This window comes from Sus scrofa, chromosome 9 (assembly GCF_054392235.1).
Source record: "Sus scrofa isolate SSC_HxYL_T2T_F1_AM1 chromosome 9, Sscrofa_HxYL_maternal_Yorkshire_Landrace_v2.0, whole genome shotgun sequence".
Taxonomy (NCBI): domain Eukaryota; kingdom Metazoa; phylum Chordata; class Mammalia; order Artiodactyla; family Suidae; genus Sus; species Sus scrofa.
In genome coordinates, this window is record NC_139391.1 from 17,154,346 (window position 1) to 17,173,930 (window position 19,585).

General features: G+C 44.1%; 1 protein-coding gene across 5 annotated transcripts in view; it reads right to left on the reverse strand.

The window, feature by feature from the left end:
- RAB30 (RAB30, member RAS oncogene family) overlaps window positions 1-19,585 on the reverse strand; it is a 103,116-nt gene that overhangs the window by 10,208 nt on the left and 73,323 nt on the right. For 3 of the 5 annotated variants that reach the window (XM_021062576.2, XM_084975503.1, XM_084975504.1), the window contains exons 2-4: window positions 15,244-15,344; window positions 9,974-10,057; window positions 3,316-3,499 (exon numbers count right to left, since the gene is read on the reverse strand). In XM_021062576.2, the coding sequence (XP_020918235.1) occupies window positions 3,316-3,499; window positions 9,974-10,057; window positions 15,244-15,336 (361 nt within the window). In that variant the 5' untranslated portion in view covers window positions 15,337-15,344. Of the gene's footprint in view, window positions 1-3,315; window positions 3,500-9,973; window positions 10,058-11,550; window positions 11,710-15,243; window positions 15,345-18,648; window positions 18,781-19,585 lie in introns of those variants that run through there. The other 2 variants (XM_021062575.2, XM_084975505.1) reach the window with 2 other exon arrangements.

A 19,585-nucleotide genomic window follows, 5' to 3' on the forward strand; every position in this document is an offset into this window, starting at 1 on the left:
TCACTTCCAACTGGCCTGGGAATCCCAGGTAGAATTATAAATATCTAACAAGAGAGCCTTAACTTTGGGCTTCCCTGAGGTTGGTGATTCTTCATTTGAGGAGACCCTGAAAGTTAGGCCTACTGGGTTGTTACAAGAAAGACTGGCTTCTATGGGGGCATTGAGGCTTCCAGCCAAGACAGATTCTGCACCTGCCTGAAGTGAGCCTTTTTTCCTCAGACCGGAACTGTCCCGGGAGGTCCTGGACAGGTCTGAGGACCACTATGAGGGCTGCTTCCACTGAAGAGGAAGCATGATGCTGACCTGGTGTGTTTCCTGTCCTGTATCCTTCTAAGTGACTGTGATGCCCTGTGGCCAATGGTAGCCTTGTGAGTCAAAATGTTTAACAGAGCCTAATAAGGTAACCCCCTGTGGGTGCTACAGGACTCCACACACACACACACACACACACACACACACACACACACACCCACACACCCACTAGCTCTGTCCACTGAAGAGCCTAAATGCCATTACCGATCACCCAGTAAAGATGATTCCTATCACCTTGTAGCCTCTAAATACAACTTCTCATTGAAAAGAAAGAGTGTCTTTTCCAGGTCTGGAGCAGGAAATGCATCAGGTGTGCCTGGAACACTCATACCAGAAAGCAAGAAAAGGATCGAAGATTCCTGGGTTATGTCAAAAGGACCCAGGAGCCCATATGAGGAAGCTGCCAGTGTCAAAGTTCGAACGCCTGGGGCATCAATAATAATAATTGCAAGGTGGAGTTCCCGTCGTGGCGCAGTGGTTAACGAATCCGACTAGGAACCATGAGGTTGCGGGTTCGATCCCTGCCCTTGCTCAGTGGGTTAACGATCCGGCGTTGCCGTGAGCTGTGGTGTAGGTTGCAGACGCGGCTCGGATCCCGCGTTGCTGTGGCTCTGGCGTAGGCTGGTGGCTACAGCTCCGATTCAACCCCTAGCCTGGGAACCTCCATATGCCGGGGAAGCGGCCCAAGAAATAGCAACAATAACAACAACAACAAAAAAAAGACAAAAGACAAAAAAAAAAAAAAAAAATAATTGCAAGGGACTAAAATATATCAAATATGTCAAAATCTGTAACAATATTTGAAATGTAAATAAAACGTCAAGAGTTACTTTTGGAAGACTAAGGAACCAACACAATACTTTGAAAAGCGATAAACGAAAGAATCAAGCATTTTTCTTGAATATCCTATGAGAACTTTATCTCTGAATACCAACTATGAAGTGTACTTGCTAAAATGAAAAACAAACAAACAAACAAACAAAACCCTGAATCTGACCAGGCTCTAAATTTACCCACAAACCTGTGAGAAATACAGGTGATAGAGCAACATATCAAATGATACCACAGGGGTGAAATAACAAAATTCAAACTTGAAAACTCCATAGGATAAACAAATGGTTTAACAAATTCCCAGGGAGCAAAAATGGAGGGGAAACTTAATAGCTAAAAGGAGAATTAAAAGGTATAAAATTAATTATAACACGTGGATCCTCTTTGGATCTTCAAATATATTTTTTTCACATAAAAGTTGATCAAGGAAATTTGAACATTGCCTAAATTTTTGATGCTATTAAGAAATTAATATTTTTTTAGGTGTGAAAATGACATTGTGGTTAGGTTCTCTTTTTTTAAAAAAATTATCTTTTAGAGACACACACTGGGAGTTGCCTTGGTGCACAGTGGGTTAAGGATACGGCCTTGTCACTGCAGTGGCTCAGGTCACTGCTGTGGCATGAGTTTGATCCCTGGCCTGGGAACTTCCACATGCCATGGACACAGCCAAAAAAAAAGAAAGATACACAATGAAATAATGTAAATTGAGTCAATATGCCATCTGAAATTTGCTTCACAGTAATGTGAACGGGAGGGCAGACAACTGATAGGGAACAAGCAAAATAAGACTTGCTATGAGTTGATAATTTTCAAAGCTGAGAGATGTGTATGTGGGGATTCATTAGACTGTTTTCTCTATTTTGCTTACGTTTAAAATTTTCCGTAACAAAAAGCTAAAAAAAAAAAAAAAAAAGAAAGTCAGGGCCACTTTCATACTGAGCCAATTACATCCCCTCATATCCTCATTTCACTTCCCTAGACAGAATCCCAAGTAGCAGTGCTCTGACTCAAGTTTTCGAGGGCTTTCCGTGGAACAGAGAGCAAAGCCCAAGTCCAGAGTGGAGGACTTTCAAGCTCTTCACGGTAAAGGTTCTCCTGTGTGCAGGAGGGGTTTTAGGACAGAGCCTGGAGCACTCTCTCTCACAGAGAGTCAGATACTTAAGCCAGCTGCCTGAAGGAAGAATCCAGCAATTTGTTACAAGCCAGTACATCACAGTTGGACAAACACAGGGTTTGGAGTCAATCGTACATGCTGTGTGACCCTGGGCAAAGAACCTCACCTGTCTGGGGAGCCTTGCTTTCCTCAACAATAAATATGAGCTCACAACACCTAATGTTCCTAATATGATTCCTGGTACATATATGCTAGCGATAATGCTTTTTCTAAAGTGTTGTTTGTTTAGTTTACCATTAACTATGATTTGTAATTTAATGTTTCTGAGGTTCTTTAAGCGGATTTCCAAAATTCAGGTCCTTCTAGAATACACAGTAATGTTCCTTCTTAGGAGAAAAAATTTAACAACCATATCTTATTAACATTTTTTTCCATCACCACTAGAAGATTTTTAATAATCTGGTCCATTTCACTGCAATTCCATTTTTAATGGGTTTATTTGTTACCACAGAAAAAGCAGAAAACTGTGGGTCATTTTCCGCTTTTTCCCCATACTAAATAGAGGTTCTACTCTCTTACAAGATGAAACTGCAGAATTTCCCTTAGTGGATTCTTTCTGAAAATTAGAATTTTTTGAATTAGTATAAATGTAAGAAGGGAAAAACTAACCAAAGTCCATTTTCTAGGCAAAAAAATAATTGCTTCACTAATGAATTCTGTATTAACTTAGATATATTTTAATTCTAGACCAATTTCCATGATCTTGTAGTCATATTTTTTTAAATGTCTTGCAGTCCACCTTCTTTCCTAGAGTCTGTACTAATAGGAAAATCAATCAGCAATATTTTCTATTTTACTTTTCTAAACCATCACCATGGAATAGAATCTATTTCATTTTCTCTTCAATTGCATTCAGAAGAACTGAATGAATTCATGACTGCATGGATTATAGAGCTGTTGACTATACTCTTGGAAGGTACCGAGGCACAAGCCTTGTGATTATAAATTCTCTGATGCTCATAAATCGATTTCCCTCCGGGTTTGTCTTTACTTACCAACTAGCACAGTGATGACCTTGTTGCTAGCATACTGTTCTATCTCCCGCAGCCACTCAGGAAGGCAACGGAAGGATTCCTCACAGGTTATGTCATAGGTGAGGATCAAGGCATTGGCGCTTCGGTAATAGCTCTGGGTGATAGACCGAAATCTCTCTTGACCTGCTGTGTCCCAGATCTGAAGCTGAAAAGGCATTAAGAGAAGCATCAGGTTGTAGAGGCAGAAAAGAAAGCAAGCAATGGTCTTGCTTTTGTTGAGACACAGAAACACCTTCATGCAATTAATTTCGTAAAATAAAATAATTTTATTTTCTGCCCTAAGAAAAAGGCACCCGGAGCTCCTGCTGTGGTGCAGTGGGTTAAGGATCCAGCGTTGTCTCTGCAGCAGCAGAGGCTCAATCACTGGCCTAGCTCAGTGAGTTAAGGGTCTGGGGTTGCTGCAGCTATGGCACAGGTCACGGTTGCAACTTAGATTCATTCCCTGGCTTGGGAATTTCCACATGCCAGGGCTGTGGCAAAAAAAAAAAAAAAAAAAAAAGAAAGAAAGAAAAAGGCACCTATAATTAAAAGAAAACAAATTTGTCAGATGTTTCTGATTAGAGGGACTTGCTTTATTTTTTTTGTTTTCTCACTCTGATAAATCATTCAGAGTTTCCCCTTTATTCCTTTTTTAAAAAGGCATTTAGGGAGTTCCTGGTGTGGCACAGTGGAACCGAATCTGACTAGGAACCATGAAGTTTCAGGTTCAATCCCTGGCCTCGATAAGTGGGTTAAGGATCTGGCATTGTTGTGAGCTGTGGTGTAGGTCGTAGATGTGGCTTTGATCCTGCCTTGCTGTGCCTGTGGCGTAGGCCGGCAGATGTAGCTCCAATTCAACCCCTAGCCTGGGAACCTCCATATGCCTCAGGTGCAGCCCTAAAAAAGCAAAAAAAAAAAAAAAAAAGGCATTTAGTTCATTTAATAACTTTATTTAACAGGTGAAATTACGAGCCACTGATGTGGCACAGTAGGTTAAGTATCTGGTGTTGTCTCTGCAGCAGCACAGGTTAGACCTCTGGCCCAGCATAGTAGGTTAAGGATCCAGTGTTGCCTAAGCTGTGATGCAGGTGGCTGCTGTAGTACAGATTCAATCTCTGGCCCAGAAAATCCCACATGGCACAAGTGCAGCCAAAAAATTAAAATTAAAAAAAATCAAAATTCAAATGAATATATTAAAGTATCACTTTTGTTAATGAAAACAGGAACAACACCATGGCAGACAAAGAAAATAATTTCCTCTACCACTTGTAAGCTCTGTGACCTTGGCCAAGTCACTTAATCTCTTTGGGCTTCAGTGGCTTCTTTATAAAGAGACTAATAATATGCAAACCTGCCAAAGTCATTTACCAGACCTAAAACTGATGGTTCTAATAACAAAGAAGGCAAAACACTTCTCGCTTCAACCTGAATTTCCCTGGGCAGAGCAGACTTCTGAAGGAGAACTGCTCCCCAGAGAGACCTTCTGAGTGCAGAACAAACCCGAGGCCTTGAGAAGTAACATCCACGGTGATCTTCCCTTGTAACTGCATCAACTGCACATGGCACAGGATGCCTTCACCCCCATTAACAGAACATCATTTCCTCAGGGAAAACCTTCTAGAACCTTCCGATTAGGCCAGGTTCCCCATCCCCCGCAGCTCCCCTATCATCTCTCCCTCACAGCACCTGACACGCACTTGAATCGCTTATTTGTAATAACTTGTTCAATAACCACCTTCCTCACTAGACTGAAAGCTTCATGAGGGGGGAAGGTGGGGTCCATTTTACTGGCAGTTATTCCCTCCACCAGATGCAGCATCTATCAAATAGTCAATGTTCAAATATTTATTCATGGTCTCATTTGATCCTTACAACAACCGTAAGGCAAGTGTATGCCTCCCTTTCATTAACAGGTTAGTCGCAAGGCTGGGACTCAGATGCCAGGCCTCCCCGACTCCCAGCAGAGGACTCGGTCCATATGCCATGCTGCTCTGCTGCCGGAGACTGATTTAATGTCCATCTGCATCTGAGGAGGATGAGGCAGTCAGTGTCACCCTCTGTCCATACCAGCTTAGCTGAGGAGACCGATGAGTGACCGGTGGTCCCTGCCACCAATCGGAGGCACACAGGCTCTCCTTTGATTTGAGGGTGCAGCTGCCCTTTGATGATGTACATGAAAAGCCTGTGGAGGCTGAAGGCGACCATACAGATGTTACAGCTTTTTTCCAGGACAAAAGCTATTTCTCTTCTCAGCCTCAAACCTAGAGATATGGTTCCTCTATGCCCGCATGTGCCTTAGGACAAAAGACTGTTATTTTAATGCCACACTGAGATGCAAAAAACACTTGTGATTGAATTTAATACGGCCAATCATTAGAAATCGGTATGTTCTCATGACTGGCCCATCTTGAGAACAGCTTTGAGAAGTAAAACCACTGAAATATCTTCTAGAATTGCAATTATATGTCTTGGCCAAGATGTAGGCTGCTTTCTCAAGGGGTGGGGGCCACCTCTTGTTAGCCTCATAGTTCATTCTTGAGGAGATCCATATTCCTTTGCCTTTCCTATTCAACTTGGTCTCACTATTCTCTCTGCACTTCATTTGCTCTTTTTCAGCATAGATAGATCAGTAATGGATGCAGAACACTGCGCTAAGCATAGGGAGGACACAAAGATAAATAAAGCATGATCCCTGATCTCAAAGAGCTCATAGTACAGAGAGGACTAACCATAGTAAAACATGAGGTCCTCTATGGGGCCAGCAGGAGAAGTGTCTCCTGGTGTCGGTCTTATGTCCATCAATTTATGTTCTCAATACCACAACCCTGGGCTTTCTAATCACTGTCACCTCCAGCACGGGGCTGTGCCATTGTCCATTCTTCTCTGCACCAACACTTATACCTCCATTGCCCCACTGCTGCAATAACATACAACAATCACTGGCTTACTAGGGTGCCCCTTGTTAGACTGAGTTCTTTGAGGGGAAGGGCTGCCTCTTATTTAACCTCATACCCTCAGTGCCTTCCTAAAACAGCCCATGGTTCGTGGTGGACACATCTGAATGATGGCTAACTGACTCAACAAAGGCTGGTAGAATCACAAAGGAAGGATTGATTCATTTTGCTTAAATGATAGTAGACTATTAAAAAAGGCCTCCCAGATAAAATGTTGGAGCAAGTTGACAGTAATTAACTCAGGAGCAAAGATGCTTTACCTCACACAGTGCCTGGCACAAAGCATCTACTCTACCATAAGATGGTTTGATGAAACAAATGGTTGAAAGAGCAAATACATGTGCACATTTTCAAGGCTTTCCTAGCTATGCAATATATACCTGATGAGAGGAAAATCCAGGAAATCTATTTCTATTATAATTAATCTCCTAAAGTTAAAATGTTGTAGACTGAGCTTAAAGATCTGCTTATTACTCATTAATTTATGATAGGCTAAAAAAAATCAATGGACAGGAGAAAATTCTATATACGTTTCAAGTATATTTTCTACCCAAGGTCATCGTCATAATGCAGACTACTTTAAGAGAAGAGCCTCTTCCTCAGCTTTGCCTCTACTGACCTGGCACTAAGCCTTAATAACTACGAGAATCTTTCGGGGTTTTTTTGGGCCACACCTGCGGCACATGGAAGTTCCCAGGCTAGGGGTCAAATCAGAGTTACAGCTGCCAGCCTATGCCACAGCCACAGCCACAGCAATGTCAGATTTGAGCCAGGTCTGCAACCTAGACCACAGCTCATGGCCAAGCCAGATCCTTAACCCACTGAGCAGGGCCAGGGATCAAACCTGCATCCTTATGGATACCAGCCGGGTTCGTTACCACTGAGCCACAACAGGAACTCCAGCTACGAGAATCACTCTAATACCTCTGATGAGCTGCCTTTGATCCTGGGAGCCACCTTAGAAAGAACGGGATTTGTAGGGGAGACTAAGGGAGGATGATGAGAAGTCAGGAGAGAAACTGGGGTTCTGGTCCTCACTAGGTGGCTGATCCTGCACAAACCACTCTTGGATTCTCTTCCCATTGACTCTATGGGGCCCTGAGAAAGCCTGAAAACTCTCAGCAAGAAGATACTTAACTCTCACCAGAAGAGCTAAATATTAAAGAACACCAACAATAAGAAAACAACCATTTCCTTAAGTGAAGCGTGGACTGCCTTCCTCACATGTCCAAGTGTTAACGAGACCCTTGGATTAATGTGGTTGAAGACGGTCATTTGGGATCTTGATTCTACATATATGGCGAGAAAGGATCACAGGTAAATTCATTAGGACTGGATTTGGGAGATCAGTAAACTCTCACTTCTTACAGATGAAGGTCCAGAGGCCTAACGTGATGACAGGAACGGGAACTGTGCTGTGATACAAAGATGAGTGAGACATAAACCTTGTTCTTGGGGAGCCAGTGGTCTTGTGGTGGAGTCAATGGTAAAGGTGGGTTTTAGGAGTTCCCACTGTGGCGCAATGGGATTAGCGGCATCTCTAGAGCGCTGGTTCACAGGTTTATCCCTGGCCCAGCACAGTGGGTTAAGGATCCAGCATTGCCACAACTGCAGCTCGGATCTGATCCCTGGCCTGGGAACTCAACATGCTGTGGGGTGGCCACAAACGAAGAAGAAGGAAAAAAGATGGATTTTAGCTGAATGTAGTAAGTACTTCAAAATGAGGCTGTGGTTCACAGACAGTGGAATAAATGTAATACCTAGACCTGGGGATTCAGGAAAGAAAAATAAGCTTGTTCTTTAACAATGGGGCTAATCTTATTCACTGCTATTTAATCCCAGGGCATAGGGTACATAGTAGGTACAAAAGTTTCTAATCAAAGGAATGAACTCATATGTATATGTGCATATAAATGAGAAGCACTAGCATGTGGAGATAAAATGCCTGAAACAGAAGTTATCTTAACTCAGCTCCTTGGGATGGCAACCCCCTCTCTCGGCTGGAACAAGAGAGAATTATAGGAGGCTCTTCCTGCCACCGTCCCTTGAGTGCCACTCTTGGCTCCCTCCTTTCCCCACACCCCAGCTCCTTCTCTCCATCCCAATGCACTATTTTTCTGAGCTTTTCAGCTGGCATGTGTGTGGATTTCACACCCTGCTTTTGTCTTCCAGAGCCCCCAGTCCTCCATCACTATTGTATTTGGTGTAGATGTGTCTGCAGTAAGGAATTCCTTTGAGACACTGGGAAAGCTTCTGTCCTCTCAGAAGCCTCATCTTAAACACATCTGTGTGCGTCTGTGAAATGCTGTAAGAGCATCCTGGAGCTTCTCTGCCATTTCTGAAGCATCCAAAGGCAGGAGTGCAGGTACCCATGGGAGAAGGATGCAAGTGACATGGACTCAACCTCGGGATGCTGATTTGGGGATCTGGCTGGAACTCTGTTCTCATTGCACCCCTGATGACAGGGTCATCCCTTCTTTCCATGGGACCCAGCTCTGAAAGAACTGACAGTGGAATTTCACTAACTGAGGGGCAGGCAGAGCACAGCGCCAAAGATCAGTATCTCTACCCTTCTTCCAAGTAATTTAATTGTACTGCACATTTCTGTCCATCACCTTCCTCTTTCCTTGCTCCAAGGTGATGGGCTTATTATGCCTTATGCCCTTCTTGCTCTCACAGCAGGGCAGACCCTGGGGGCGGGGGGCAGTGGAGTGCACTGGTCCACATGAAACTGGTTCAGATCCTGCCTACCTCCCTTGTTAACTGTGTAGCCATGGATAAATAAGTTACTGCATCTCTCTGAAAACTATAAAATGAAGATAAGTTACCACTGACCTCACAGGGTTTACAGTAAAGATTCAGCTAAATGTAAAGCCAATAGCAGGGGGACGGACACATATTAGGCACTTGAAAACATTGCCTCCCTTCTGTTACTGAACACACCATAGCTCCAAACCATCCAAAAGGCCACAAAGGGGAGGAAGGACATCATGGATCCCTCCTGGACCCCTCACTTAGTATTTCTCCCTTACTGGGGTAGGGGAAAGGTGGGAGACAGAGTAATTCAAATAAATGATTCATGTGACAGAATGACCCATAATGAATATGGGAATCAGTAAGCTCTTTCATGATGCGGCTATTAAGAAGTACCTCTGCTTACTGGCCCAACTCAGGAGATCCCCAAAAAACATTTCATCTTTGTCTTATATCACGTCTGACATGATAGGGGACAGGACAAGCTTACCTTAGCTCTTCTCCCTCTGTCTTCCAATCTGTAAATACATCACCCACAACACCTTTCTGCCCCCATAAAAGGAAGAGAGGGACTCTGGAAACAAGCTGCCATGGCTAAGTATGTTATTTTCAATGTGGGTTTCCATTAGGTGATTTAATAATGTTATGAAAACACGGCTGCCTCTAACATAGTACAATGGAAGTTTTTTGGGGTTGGTTTTTTTTTTTTTTTTTGGCTGCCCTGAGGCATATGGAATTCCCAGACTAGGGATCAGATCTGAGCCACAGTCATGACCTAAGCCACAGCTGTGGCAATGCTGGATCTTTTAACCCACTGTGCCAGGCTAGGTATAGAACTTGTGTCCCAGTGCTCCCAAGATACCGCCAATCCTGTTGCACCACAGCAGGAACTCAAGTACAATGAAAGTCTTATTGAACACTTAGCATCTTACCTTTACTTTTTCACCATTAATTTCCACTGTCTTAATCATAAAATCAACTCCAATCGTGGCGCCTTGTCCTGGGGGGAAAAGACCCTAAAGCAGAAATAATGGAAAATAACAATAAGCAAAGCTTTCAATTAAATGAAATTCTCCACCCCTCCACCTCCACCTTCTATCACTATCATCACCAATCCCTTCCTTTGGCTGAGTTAACTGGTAGAAGAGAGATCTCTGGTTAGTGTCAGAGAAGTGCTATTGAATTTAACTTTGTGTGTATGTTTTGAGGGGAGGGGGGAGGGGGGTGAATAGAGGAGAGAGAAATGCTGAAAGAAGGAAGAGGAAAAGGCAGACAGAGAGGATAACAGGAGAGAACTGGGACAGGGTTGGGGCCCTGATTTCAAAGAATGAAACAGAAAAATCAGATAACAAGGATGAGACTGAGAAACATGGAGCCACAGAGATGAGGTTGGATGGTTAGGGTGGACGCAAAAGGAACAGGTGCTCTGAAAGGTAAGATCAAGGAGGGTGAGGACTGGCTGATTAGTCTAGGACATGGATAGCCAAGGGTAAACAACCAATAAGAAAAAACAAGCAAAAAAAAAAAAAAAAAAAGGAATTCCCGTCATGGCGCAGTGGTTAACGAATCCGACTGGGAACCATGAGGTTGTGGGTTTGATCCCTGGCCTTGCTCAGTGGGTTAAGTAAGGATCCGGCGTTGCTGTGAGCTGTGGTGTAGGTTGCAGATGTGGCTCGGATCCCGCGTTGCTGTGGCTCTGGCGTAGGCCAGTGGCTACAGCTCCGATTCAACCCCTAGCCTGGGAACCTCCATATGCCCCGGGAGCGGCCCAAGAAATGGCAAAAAAGACAAAAAAAAAAAGCAAAAACAAGCAAGAATTCAACATAAGAAATAGGAAGGAGACAGTGAAATTCTGAATTTTCCTCTGCCCTGACAGTGATAATCATTTCCCCCACTGCAATGTACCATACAGATATAACCACATGAAATCAAGGCCAATGACCCTGGGAAGATAACTAAAGAAAATAAAGTCATCCAGGGAGACAGTGTAATAGAAATAGCACCAAACAAGGAGGCAGCAGCCTTAGGATCTCTGGGAGACCTCAGGCAAACTCGACTCTCTCTCTCCAGTCTGACTTAAGTATTTCAAAGCAAAACTTTACATCAAACTGGAAGCTGAACTAGAAAGGTATGATCTTAGTAGAACTACATGTACAATGTAATTTACTGTTACATAGTATTTCCTATAAGCTTAGAGAGGGAGTTGGAGGTGGGAAGGAATTCTATCAAGAAAGAACCCTTTAGGGAGTTCCCATTGTGGCGCAGTGGTTAACAAATCCAACTAGGGACCATGAGGTTGCAGGTTCAATCCCAGACCTTGCTCAGTGGGTTGGAGACCTGGCGTTGCCGTGAGCTGTGGTGTAGGTTGCAGGCCAGTGGCTATAGCTCCAATTAGATGCCTGGCCTGGGAACCTCCATATGCCATGGGAAGTGGCCCTAGAAAAGGCAAAAAGACAAAAAAAAAAGAAAGAAAGAAAGAAAGAACCCTTCGGGGAGTACCCATTGTTACCACTCAGTGGTGACGAATCTGACTAGCATCCATGAGGACTAGGGTTCGATCCCTGGCCTCGCTCAGTGGGTTAAGGATCCAGCGTTGCTGTAAGCTGTGGTGTAGGTGGAAGATGTGGCTTGGATCATTGCTGTGGCCATGCGGTAGGGCAGCAGCTGCAGCTCCGATTCAACCCCTAGCCTGAAAACTTCCAAGTGCCATGGGTGTGGCCTTAAAAAGAAAAAAAAAAAAAAAAAAAAGAACCCTTCACCTAGTTTCTCTTTCCTTTTCACATTCATATTCCAGAACCTCTAGAAATTAAAGTAAAATAGACTTTATTAGCTCTGGGAGCTAAGACTGGGGCATCTCTAATTAAGCCCATTCCCTAACAAGAGAGTTCTTTAAAGTATGAACTTAAAAGCCTGAACATCAAAAGAAAATGTTCCATTGCATGTCAGCAAAAGATGTAAATATAAACATTCATAACTTTACTTACAAATATTGAATCAATTTTCTTCTATTTTGATTTGGCTCAAACATAAGGCTGCCAAGTTTCAAGTTTACAGCTCCAGCTGTTTAGCAGTGTAACAAATGCCAAAAAATAAAACAAATTCGTCCCAATGCCTTCACCATCATTTTGTTCCCCAATTCCCCATGCCTCATTAAACAGCTGAATCCAATTCATTTTAACTATCCACTAAATAACAACACAAAACATAGTCTTGTGTATGAAATATGAACTTTGGGGGAAGATGAGAGACTGGGAGAGGTAAAAAGCAGACAGAAAAGAAAAATAATGGGTGGTATGTTCATTGGTTAAAAAAAATCAGTGTTTAGAAACTGAGGAATTTGGGAGTTCCCGTCATGGCTCAGGGGTTAACGAACCTGACTAGGATCCATGGGGATGCAGGTATGATTCCTGGCCTCATTCAGTGGGTTAAGGATCGGGCATTGCCACGAGCTGTGGTGTAGGTCGCAGACGCAGCTCGGATCCCGCATTGCTGTGGCTGTAGTATAGGAGGCCGGCGGCTACAGCTATGATGGGACCCTTAGCCTGAGAACTTCCATAAGCCGAAGGTGCAGCCCTAAAAAAGCAAAAAATAAAAATAGAAGAATTTTTACCCCTAAAGACAACAATTATGCTTTTAAAAAGAAAACCCCAAAGTTCCTGTTGTGACCTAGAGGGTTAAGAACCCAATGTTGTCTCTGTGAGGATTCAGGTTTGATCCCTGGCCTCGCTCAGTGGTTTAAGGATTTGGCATTGCCATGAGCTGTGGTGTAAGTTGCAGTCGAGGCTTGGATCCTACAATGCTATGGCTATTGCATGCACCAAAAGCAGTAGCTTGGATTCAACCCCTAGCCTGGGAACCTCCATATGCTTCGGGTGCAGCCCTAAAAAAGCAAAAAACAGAAAAAGAAAAAGAAAAGCCAGATTTCTATGGTCTCAGAGGTTAGATAAAAATGATGGGCTGTAAACCAGAAAACCTGGGTTCTAATCCTAGCCTTGCCACTAACATGATATGAGATGCTAATAGGTCATCTCATTTTTCCGGACCTGAGGTTTTCACCTGTAAAATGAGAGGAGTAGGCTGAAAAATCTGTAAGGGAATTTCAGTAATAAGACAAAGTCAAGAGAACTTTTGATAAAGGGACTGAAAACTTCTTTCCACCTCTGTAGTCTTGTCCTCCTGCTCAAAGCAGAAAAGATTACTAACGTTAGGTGGAAGTAAAACCAGCTGGGGTTTCCAGTATTACACCATGGCGGTTGACTGAGCTCAGAATCCTGTTAGCTTGTTACTTTTTATTTCACCAGGCCATGGCTTTGACAAAACATGACTTCTATTCTGCTCTCATTGTCAAGGGAAAAACCTTGACATTTCCAAAGGTGACTCGGCCCTCAAGCTGTTTGTGTTACCCAACATGCCTCTCCAGTTTTCCACAGAGCCAGACTATCAGAGCGGGAGGGGGTCTTGGAGATCACAGGCCCCTGGCAGGTGGCAGGGAGGCTCGGCACAGGGGCGAACCTCCCCAGGCTCACGGGGTGAGTCAGGGCAGAGCTCGGACGAACGCCCTTGTCTCCACTCACTAGCCAGTGTTCTTTCCCTGGCACCAGGCTACACTTTGGCTTAGACAGAAAAGTTATTCTCAACTTTTCCAACCAGCACTTGCCATGCAAGATGCATGCATGGTAATCCTGAAAAGGCCATTCATAATTTTCTGGGAAAACACAAAAGAAGGTCAACTCAGAATGATTTCCCACCCATTTCTGTATAAAAATCAGGTATATAATCTCTGGCAGTAATTCTCAAAAGAGCAGCCCAAAGGGAACTTGTACTTAGAACATACAATAAGGACTCAACCCAGAAGGAACACTTAATTTAGTTCAAATAGTCCTTGCCGTTTAATAGATTAGAAAAATCAGCATATTTGGTTCTAAATCAAAGTGATTTAGTCAGTTTTCTGGGAGGAATTGAGAGGGCATCAGCAGGGTGCTTGAGTGGTTCAATTTGTACTTGATTTTTAAATTTATTTTTATTTATTTTTATTTTATTTTATTTTATTTTGTCTTTTTGCCATTTCTTGGGCCGCTCCTGCGGCATATGGAGGTTCCCAGGCTAGGGGTCCAATCAGAGCTGTAGCCACCAGCTTACGCCACAGCCACAGCAACTCGGGATCCGAGCCACCTCTGCAACCTACAGCACAGCTCACAGCAACGCCAGATCTTCAACCCACTGAGCAAGGCCAGGGATCGAACCCACGACTTCATGGTACCTAGTGGATCCAAGCCACATCTGCGACCTATACCACAGCTCATGGCAACACCGGATCCTTAACCTAGTGAGGCCAGATATCAAACCAGCACCCTCATGGATACTAGTCAGGTTCGGTACCACTCAGCCACGACAGGAACTTCCAATGATTATTTCTTATACAAACACAACTTGACTTCAAGATAAGAAAAAGGTTAGGCAGATTATACAGTAACTGGAGAAATTATTCATCTCCAAATTATGTGACAGTGCCTTTACAACTTCTTTTTAAGAAACCTTAGGCATTCAACAACAAAGTGAGTTTTTTTAAAAGTGAACATTTAGGTTGAAAGTCCAGATTCATTTGTTTCTACCTTTGGATGATTATTAATGAGTAATCTATCTTTTTTAATCTAATAAGCCATTTTTGACACTTCAGACTGAAAGTAAAACCTCTCACCCCTTTCACTAAAGGAAGCCACGAGAGGCATGGAGGGCTGGTGGTCACCCACTGAGCCTTGCTCCCTGGGGATGGTTTAAGAATTCTAGTCTACACAAACTATTACGTATAAAATCAATAAGCTGCGCAGATATATTATACAACTTAGGGAATACAGCCAATACTTTATGATAACTCTAAATGGAGTATAACCTTTAAAAATTGTTGAATGCCTGGAACCATGTGCTTCAATAAAGAAAGAGAAGGAAAGAAAAGAGCAGAGGGTATTCCACAGAGAAAGGAAGGATCATGTTCATCGTTGCTGAGATTCCAAATAAAATGAAAAAATTTGAATGTCCAAAAAAATCCAACCCTCTAGTCTAAGCTGTAGAGCTGGAGCACTTGCAAAGGGCACATGAAGGACTGGCAGCCAAGGGGCTGGCATGGGTACCACTCACCCATCCTATTAGGATCCCCCAACCCTGCAGGCCAGAGAAACCCGACCCCAGACCTCGGAGCTCTTACCTGAGTAAATCGTCGGACTAGGCACGTCTTCCCCACACCAGCATTGCCGATTAAAACAATTTTAAATAGGAAATCATAATCTTCCATACTCATTTACACAGCTGCAAGGCAAACACAGGCACGAGTGAGATGGGCCCAGTCAGACCTGCCTACAGAGCTCAAGCCCGTCTCCTCGGGAACAGGGAGTCTGACTCATTTGAGGAGCAATTTAACGCGTCCCTCCAGTGACCCTGCCAGCCAGAGAGGAACACAGGTGTTTGGTCACAGACGGACTTTACTCCTTCTTGTCGCCTCATGCCACAGAGCGCAAATGACACAGATGTCCTTTCCCCCAGTAACCTTTATTCTTCCAAGCAGTCAGGTCACACGTCGCTCACGTGGTAAGATGTTTTAGCATCGTAAGATGTTTTCGTTATAAATTGACGTGCAGAGAAGCTGGAAGTGCAAGAAAGCAGAGCGAAGGGCAGCGCATCCAACGCCTGGGTGCGCCTCTGCGAAGAAGGGCTAGAGACCGGGAGACTAAACGAAGGCAAGGAGCTGGGGAAGAAGTCTTCGGTCTCCGGCAAGTCCTGGGGGTCTGGGGGTCTGAGCCGTGGGAGTTACTGCCCCCTTCCCTCCTACTCCCACCCCATTGCTATACACCTCCTGCTGATGCTGCAGTGGCTCCCAAAGTGCCAGTCTTTTCATTCCCATGGGCTGTATACAGGGCATTTCCTTGGTATGGGATGCCCCCTGTCCCCCCTTTTCTGCATCGTGGAGCTAAGCCTTTAAGGACTAATGAAAGCATCGCATCATCTTTCTGAACTTTTTGCTGATCTTCTCCAAACAAACCCCATTCCTCTGTCCTAAAACTTCATGCAATTATTTGTTCAAATGTCTGCCCCCTCCTTGAAGGAAGGGATAATGTCTTCCAGCTCTATTTTCCTAGCCTGTGGGACAGAGTTACACTTAGTATCTACTCTACAGAATTAAATAATCAATTAACAGGCCGATTAACTAAGTAAATGTAGGCCTTAGTTTCTCAACTGTGCTAAAAGGAATACTACCTGCTCTGTCTACTCCAGAGGACTGTTGTGAAGATTAAAAAAAACAGCTAGGAGTTCCCTCGTGGCTCAGTGACTAATGAACCCGACTAGGATCCATGAAGATGCCGGTTTGATCCCTGGCCTCGCTCAGTGGCTCAAGGCTCAGGTGTTGCTGTGAGCTACAGTGTAGGTCTCAGATGCAGCTCAGATCCGTGTTGCTGCGGCTATGGTGTAGGCCAGCAGCTATAACTCTGATTCAACCCCTAGCCTGGCAACTTCCATATGCCACAGGTACAGACCTACAAAGCAAAAAAAAAAAAAAAAAAAAAAAAAAACCCATTACACAGAAGAGTCTCAGTACCCATAAAGCCCTATTCTGGTAAGAACAATCATCCACTGAGTACCTACTGTGGCTCTGTGCTAATCACTGTAGGAAACAGAGATGAGACAGTCTCTGTTATTGAGATCAACATGAGAAAAATTAAACAACAACTACGTTGAGGGGTTCCCGTCGTGGCACAGTGGTTAACAAATCCGACTAGGAACCATGAGGTTGCGGGTTCAATCCCTGGCCTTGCTCAGTGGGTTAAGTGTTGCCGAGAGCTGTGGTGTAGGTTGCAGATGCGGCTTGGATCCCACATTGCTATGGCTCTGGCGTAGGCTGGTGGCTATGGCTCTGATTAGACCCCTAGCCTGGGAATCTCTATATGCCGTGGGAACGGCCCTAGAAAAGCAAAAAGACAAAAAAAAAAAAAAAAAAAAAAAAAAAAAAACTATGTTGAATACAATTCAAACCAGCAGCAGAGCTCATTTCATACGATGGAAGCAGAACAAGCCCAATGGGCTTTGGAGTTAGAGGAAAAGGATGATCAGCGAGCCCAGCTGGGGAAGGGTGCTTTGGAGGCAAGAGCAGCCTTAGTGTCACTCCTACCGTCTTGGGTTCATAGAGCTGAGGGCTGCAGGGTGGAAAGACAAGAGAGCCCAAGGCACTGAGACCTGTTAAGGATTCCTTGCATTTAAAGGTCATTTTTGTTTGTTTGTTTTCTTTTGTTTTTGGCCCATGCCCATGGCATGTGAAGGCTCCTGGACCAGGGATTAAACCCATACCACAGCAGTGACAACTGCCAGATCCTTAATCCACTGAGTTACCAGGGAACTTCCTAAAGGTGATTTCTATGCAGATTCCTACGATCCTTGGAGAGATGACTGACAGTCAAGTCAAGGTGCAGATGGCAGCTCAGGGGGTTCCATCTCTGTTCACTGGGACCATAAATATATATATTATATATATATACTTCTCTGTCCAGAATCTGGGTCCCTAAGCAGTCATTGAACTCACAATATACCAGGCACTATACTTGGCAATTGATGTCTATTTCCATTTGGGTTTTTTTGTTTCTTTTTTGGCCAACCAGAGGCATATGGAGTTCCCAGGCCAGGGATCTGATCCAAGCCACAGTCTAGACCTAAACCACAGCAGCAGCAGCAATGCTGAATCTTTAAACCACTGTGCCAGGCTGGGGATTGAATTTGCATCCCAGAGTTCCCAAGATGCCACTGACCCTGTTGCACCATAGCAGGAATTCCAAGTTCCATTTGTCTTTAAAAGGCTAGGAGCCTCGTATTTTTTTTTTTTTTTTGTCTTTTTTTGATTGTTGTTGTTGTTGTTGCTATTTCTTGGGCCGCTCCCGCGGCATATGGAGGTTCCCAGGCTAGGGGTTGAATCGGAGCTGTAGCCACCAGCCTACGCCAGAGCCACAGCAACGCGGGATCCGAGCCGCCTCTGCAACCTACACCACAGCTCACGGCAACGCCAGATCGTTAACCCACTGAGCAAGGGCAGGGATCGAACCCGCAACCTCATGGTTCCTAGTCGGATTCGTTAACCACTGCGCCACGACGGGAACTCCCGTATTTTTTACATTACCTATCTTACAGGTGAGTAAATTGAGAGTCACTCAAAGGCATAAAGCTAACAGCCAGACTTCAAGTTCAGAAGGTATACATACCATCAAAAGAAGCCTCCCAGCTACATGCCCCCAGAGTCCTCTCCCCTGCCTTACAGCAATACTCACCAAGTTTTGCTGCGCTTAATTATTTATATCTGTCTCACTTTCCAAGTCCATCCCTCAGCACCCAGGCACATGACTGTGAGCAGCGTAAGAGCAATGAGTGTCTGATTAAGTCCTGATCCCAGCCCCATCCTCACTGTCATCATTATCACCACCACCATCATCATCATCTCATTCTGTATCATTAACTCATTTAATCCTTATGACATTCCTATGAGGTGGACACTACTGGCATCCTAACCTGACAGATGGGAATACGGAGGCAGAGGAGAAATTAAATAAGAAGCTGTTAATAAGGTCCTACTTACAGGTGGGTCTTACTTCACCGGTGGAGCGAAAATTCAAACCCTGATAGCCTGGATCCAGCTCCCGTGTTGCTGAAGCACTGCCCTACAGCGCCTTTCACAATGCCTGGCTCACAGTAGGCGCTTCAGAAAGATCTGATGAATTGAATGGTGAACAGCAAGACTCAATGTGATTTCCTTTTTCTCTTCCCCTCTGGCTTCAAAACCAAAACTTTTTACCATACTGCAGTAGTTTAGGATCAAACTTAGACTCCAGCTAAAAACTCAGGGATGAAAACTCAATAAAGCTATTAAAAGTGAAAAGAAAATAAATCTCAGGGCCAGACTCAAGGAGAGCAGGAAGACGCAAGACTGTGTGGCTCACACGGGGACCACAGCTCACTGTTTCCCAAGCCAACGAAAAGAGAAGACAGCACTGGGCTGCATTCTTTTTCTGTACTTAGGTCATTTGCAACACATTTATTTCTCCATCTTTGGCAGACGTTAAAGAGATAGACATTAAAGAAATGAAGCAGAGAATCAAGAGACCTGAGAAATGGCTCCTAAAAGAAGGTCAGCAGGGCCCAATTTATACACCTTCAGGGAAAGAAGGCGAAGAGTTACTTGGTCAGAGTCAAGTTCATAAACAAGTCATATGGGGTGACCACATGCAGGGAGCCACAAACTAAAAGTGAAGGCCCTTCTCCTTTCTATAAAAAATGATTTTAATGCTCTGATGAATGTTTTTTTAGATACTCCCCTGGTGGGGGGGAAGTGTTTGGTCTCTTTAAAAATGCAGGCTGCCTGTGGCTAAGGCTGAACTGTAAACTCTGGGTGACTGGCTGTGGTTACTGCTCTGTTTCTAATAGAAAACACATTGCTGGATGAAAAGTGCACAAGACTCTCCAGCAACTATGCTCTGAGAAAGCCTTTCTGTTTGGGAAGTAATGGAACAAACAGG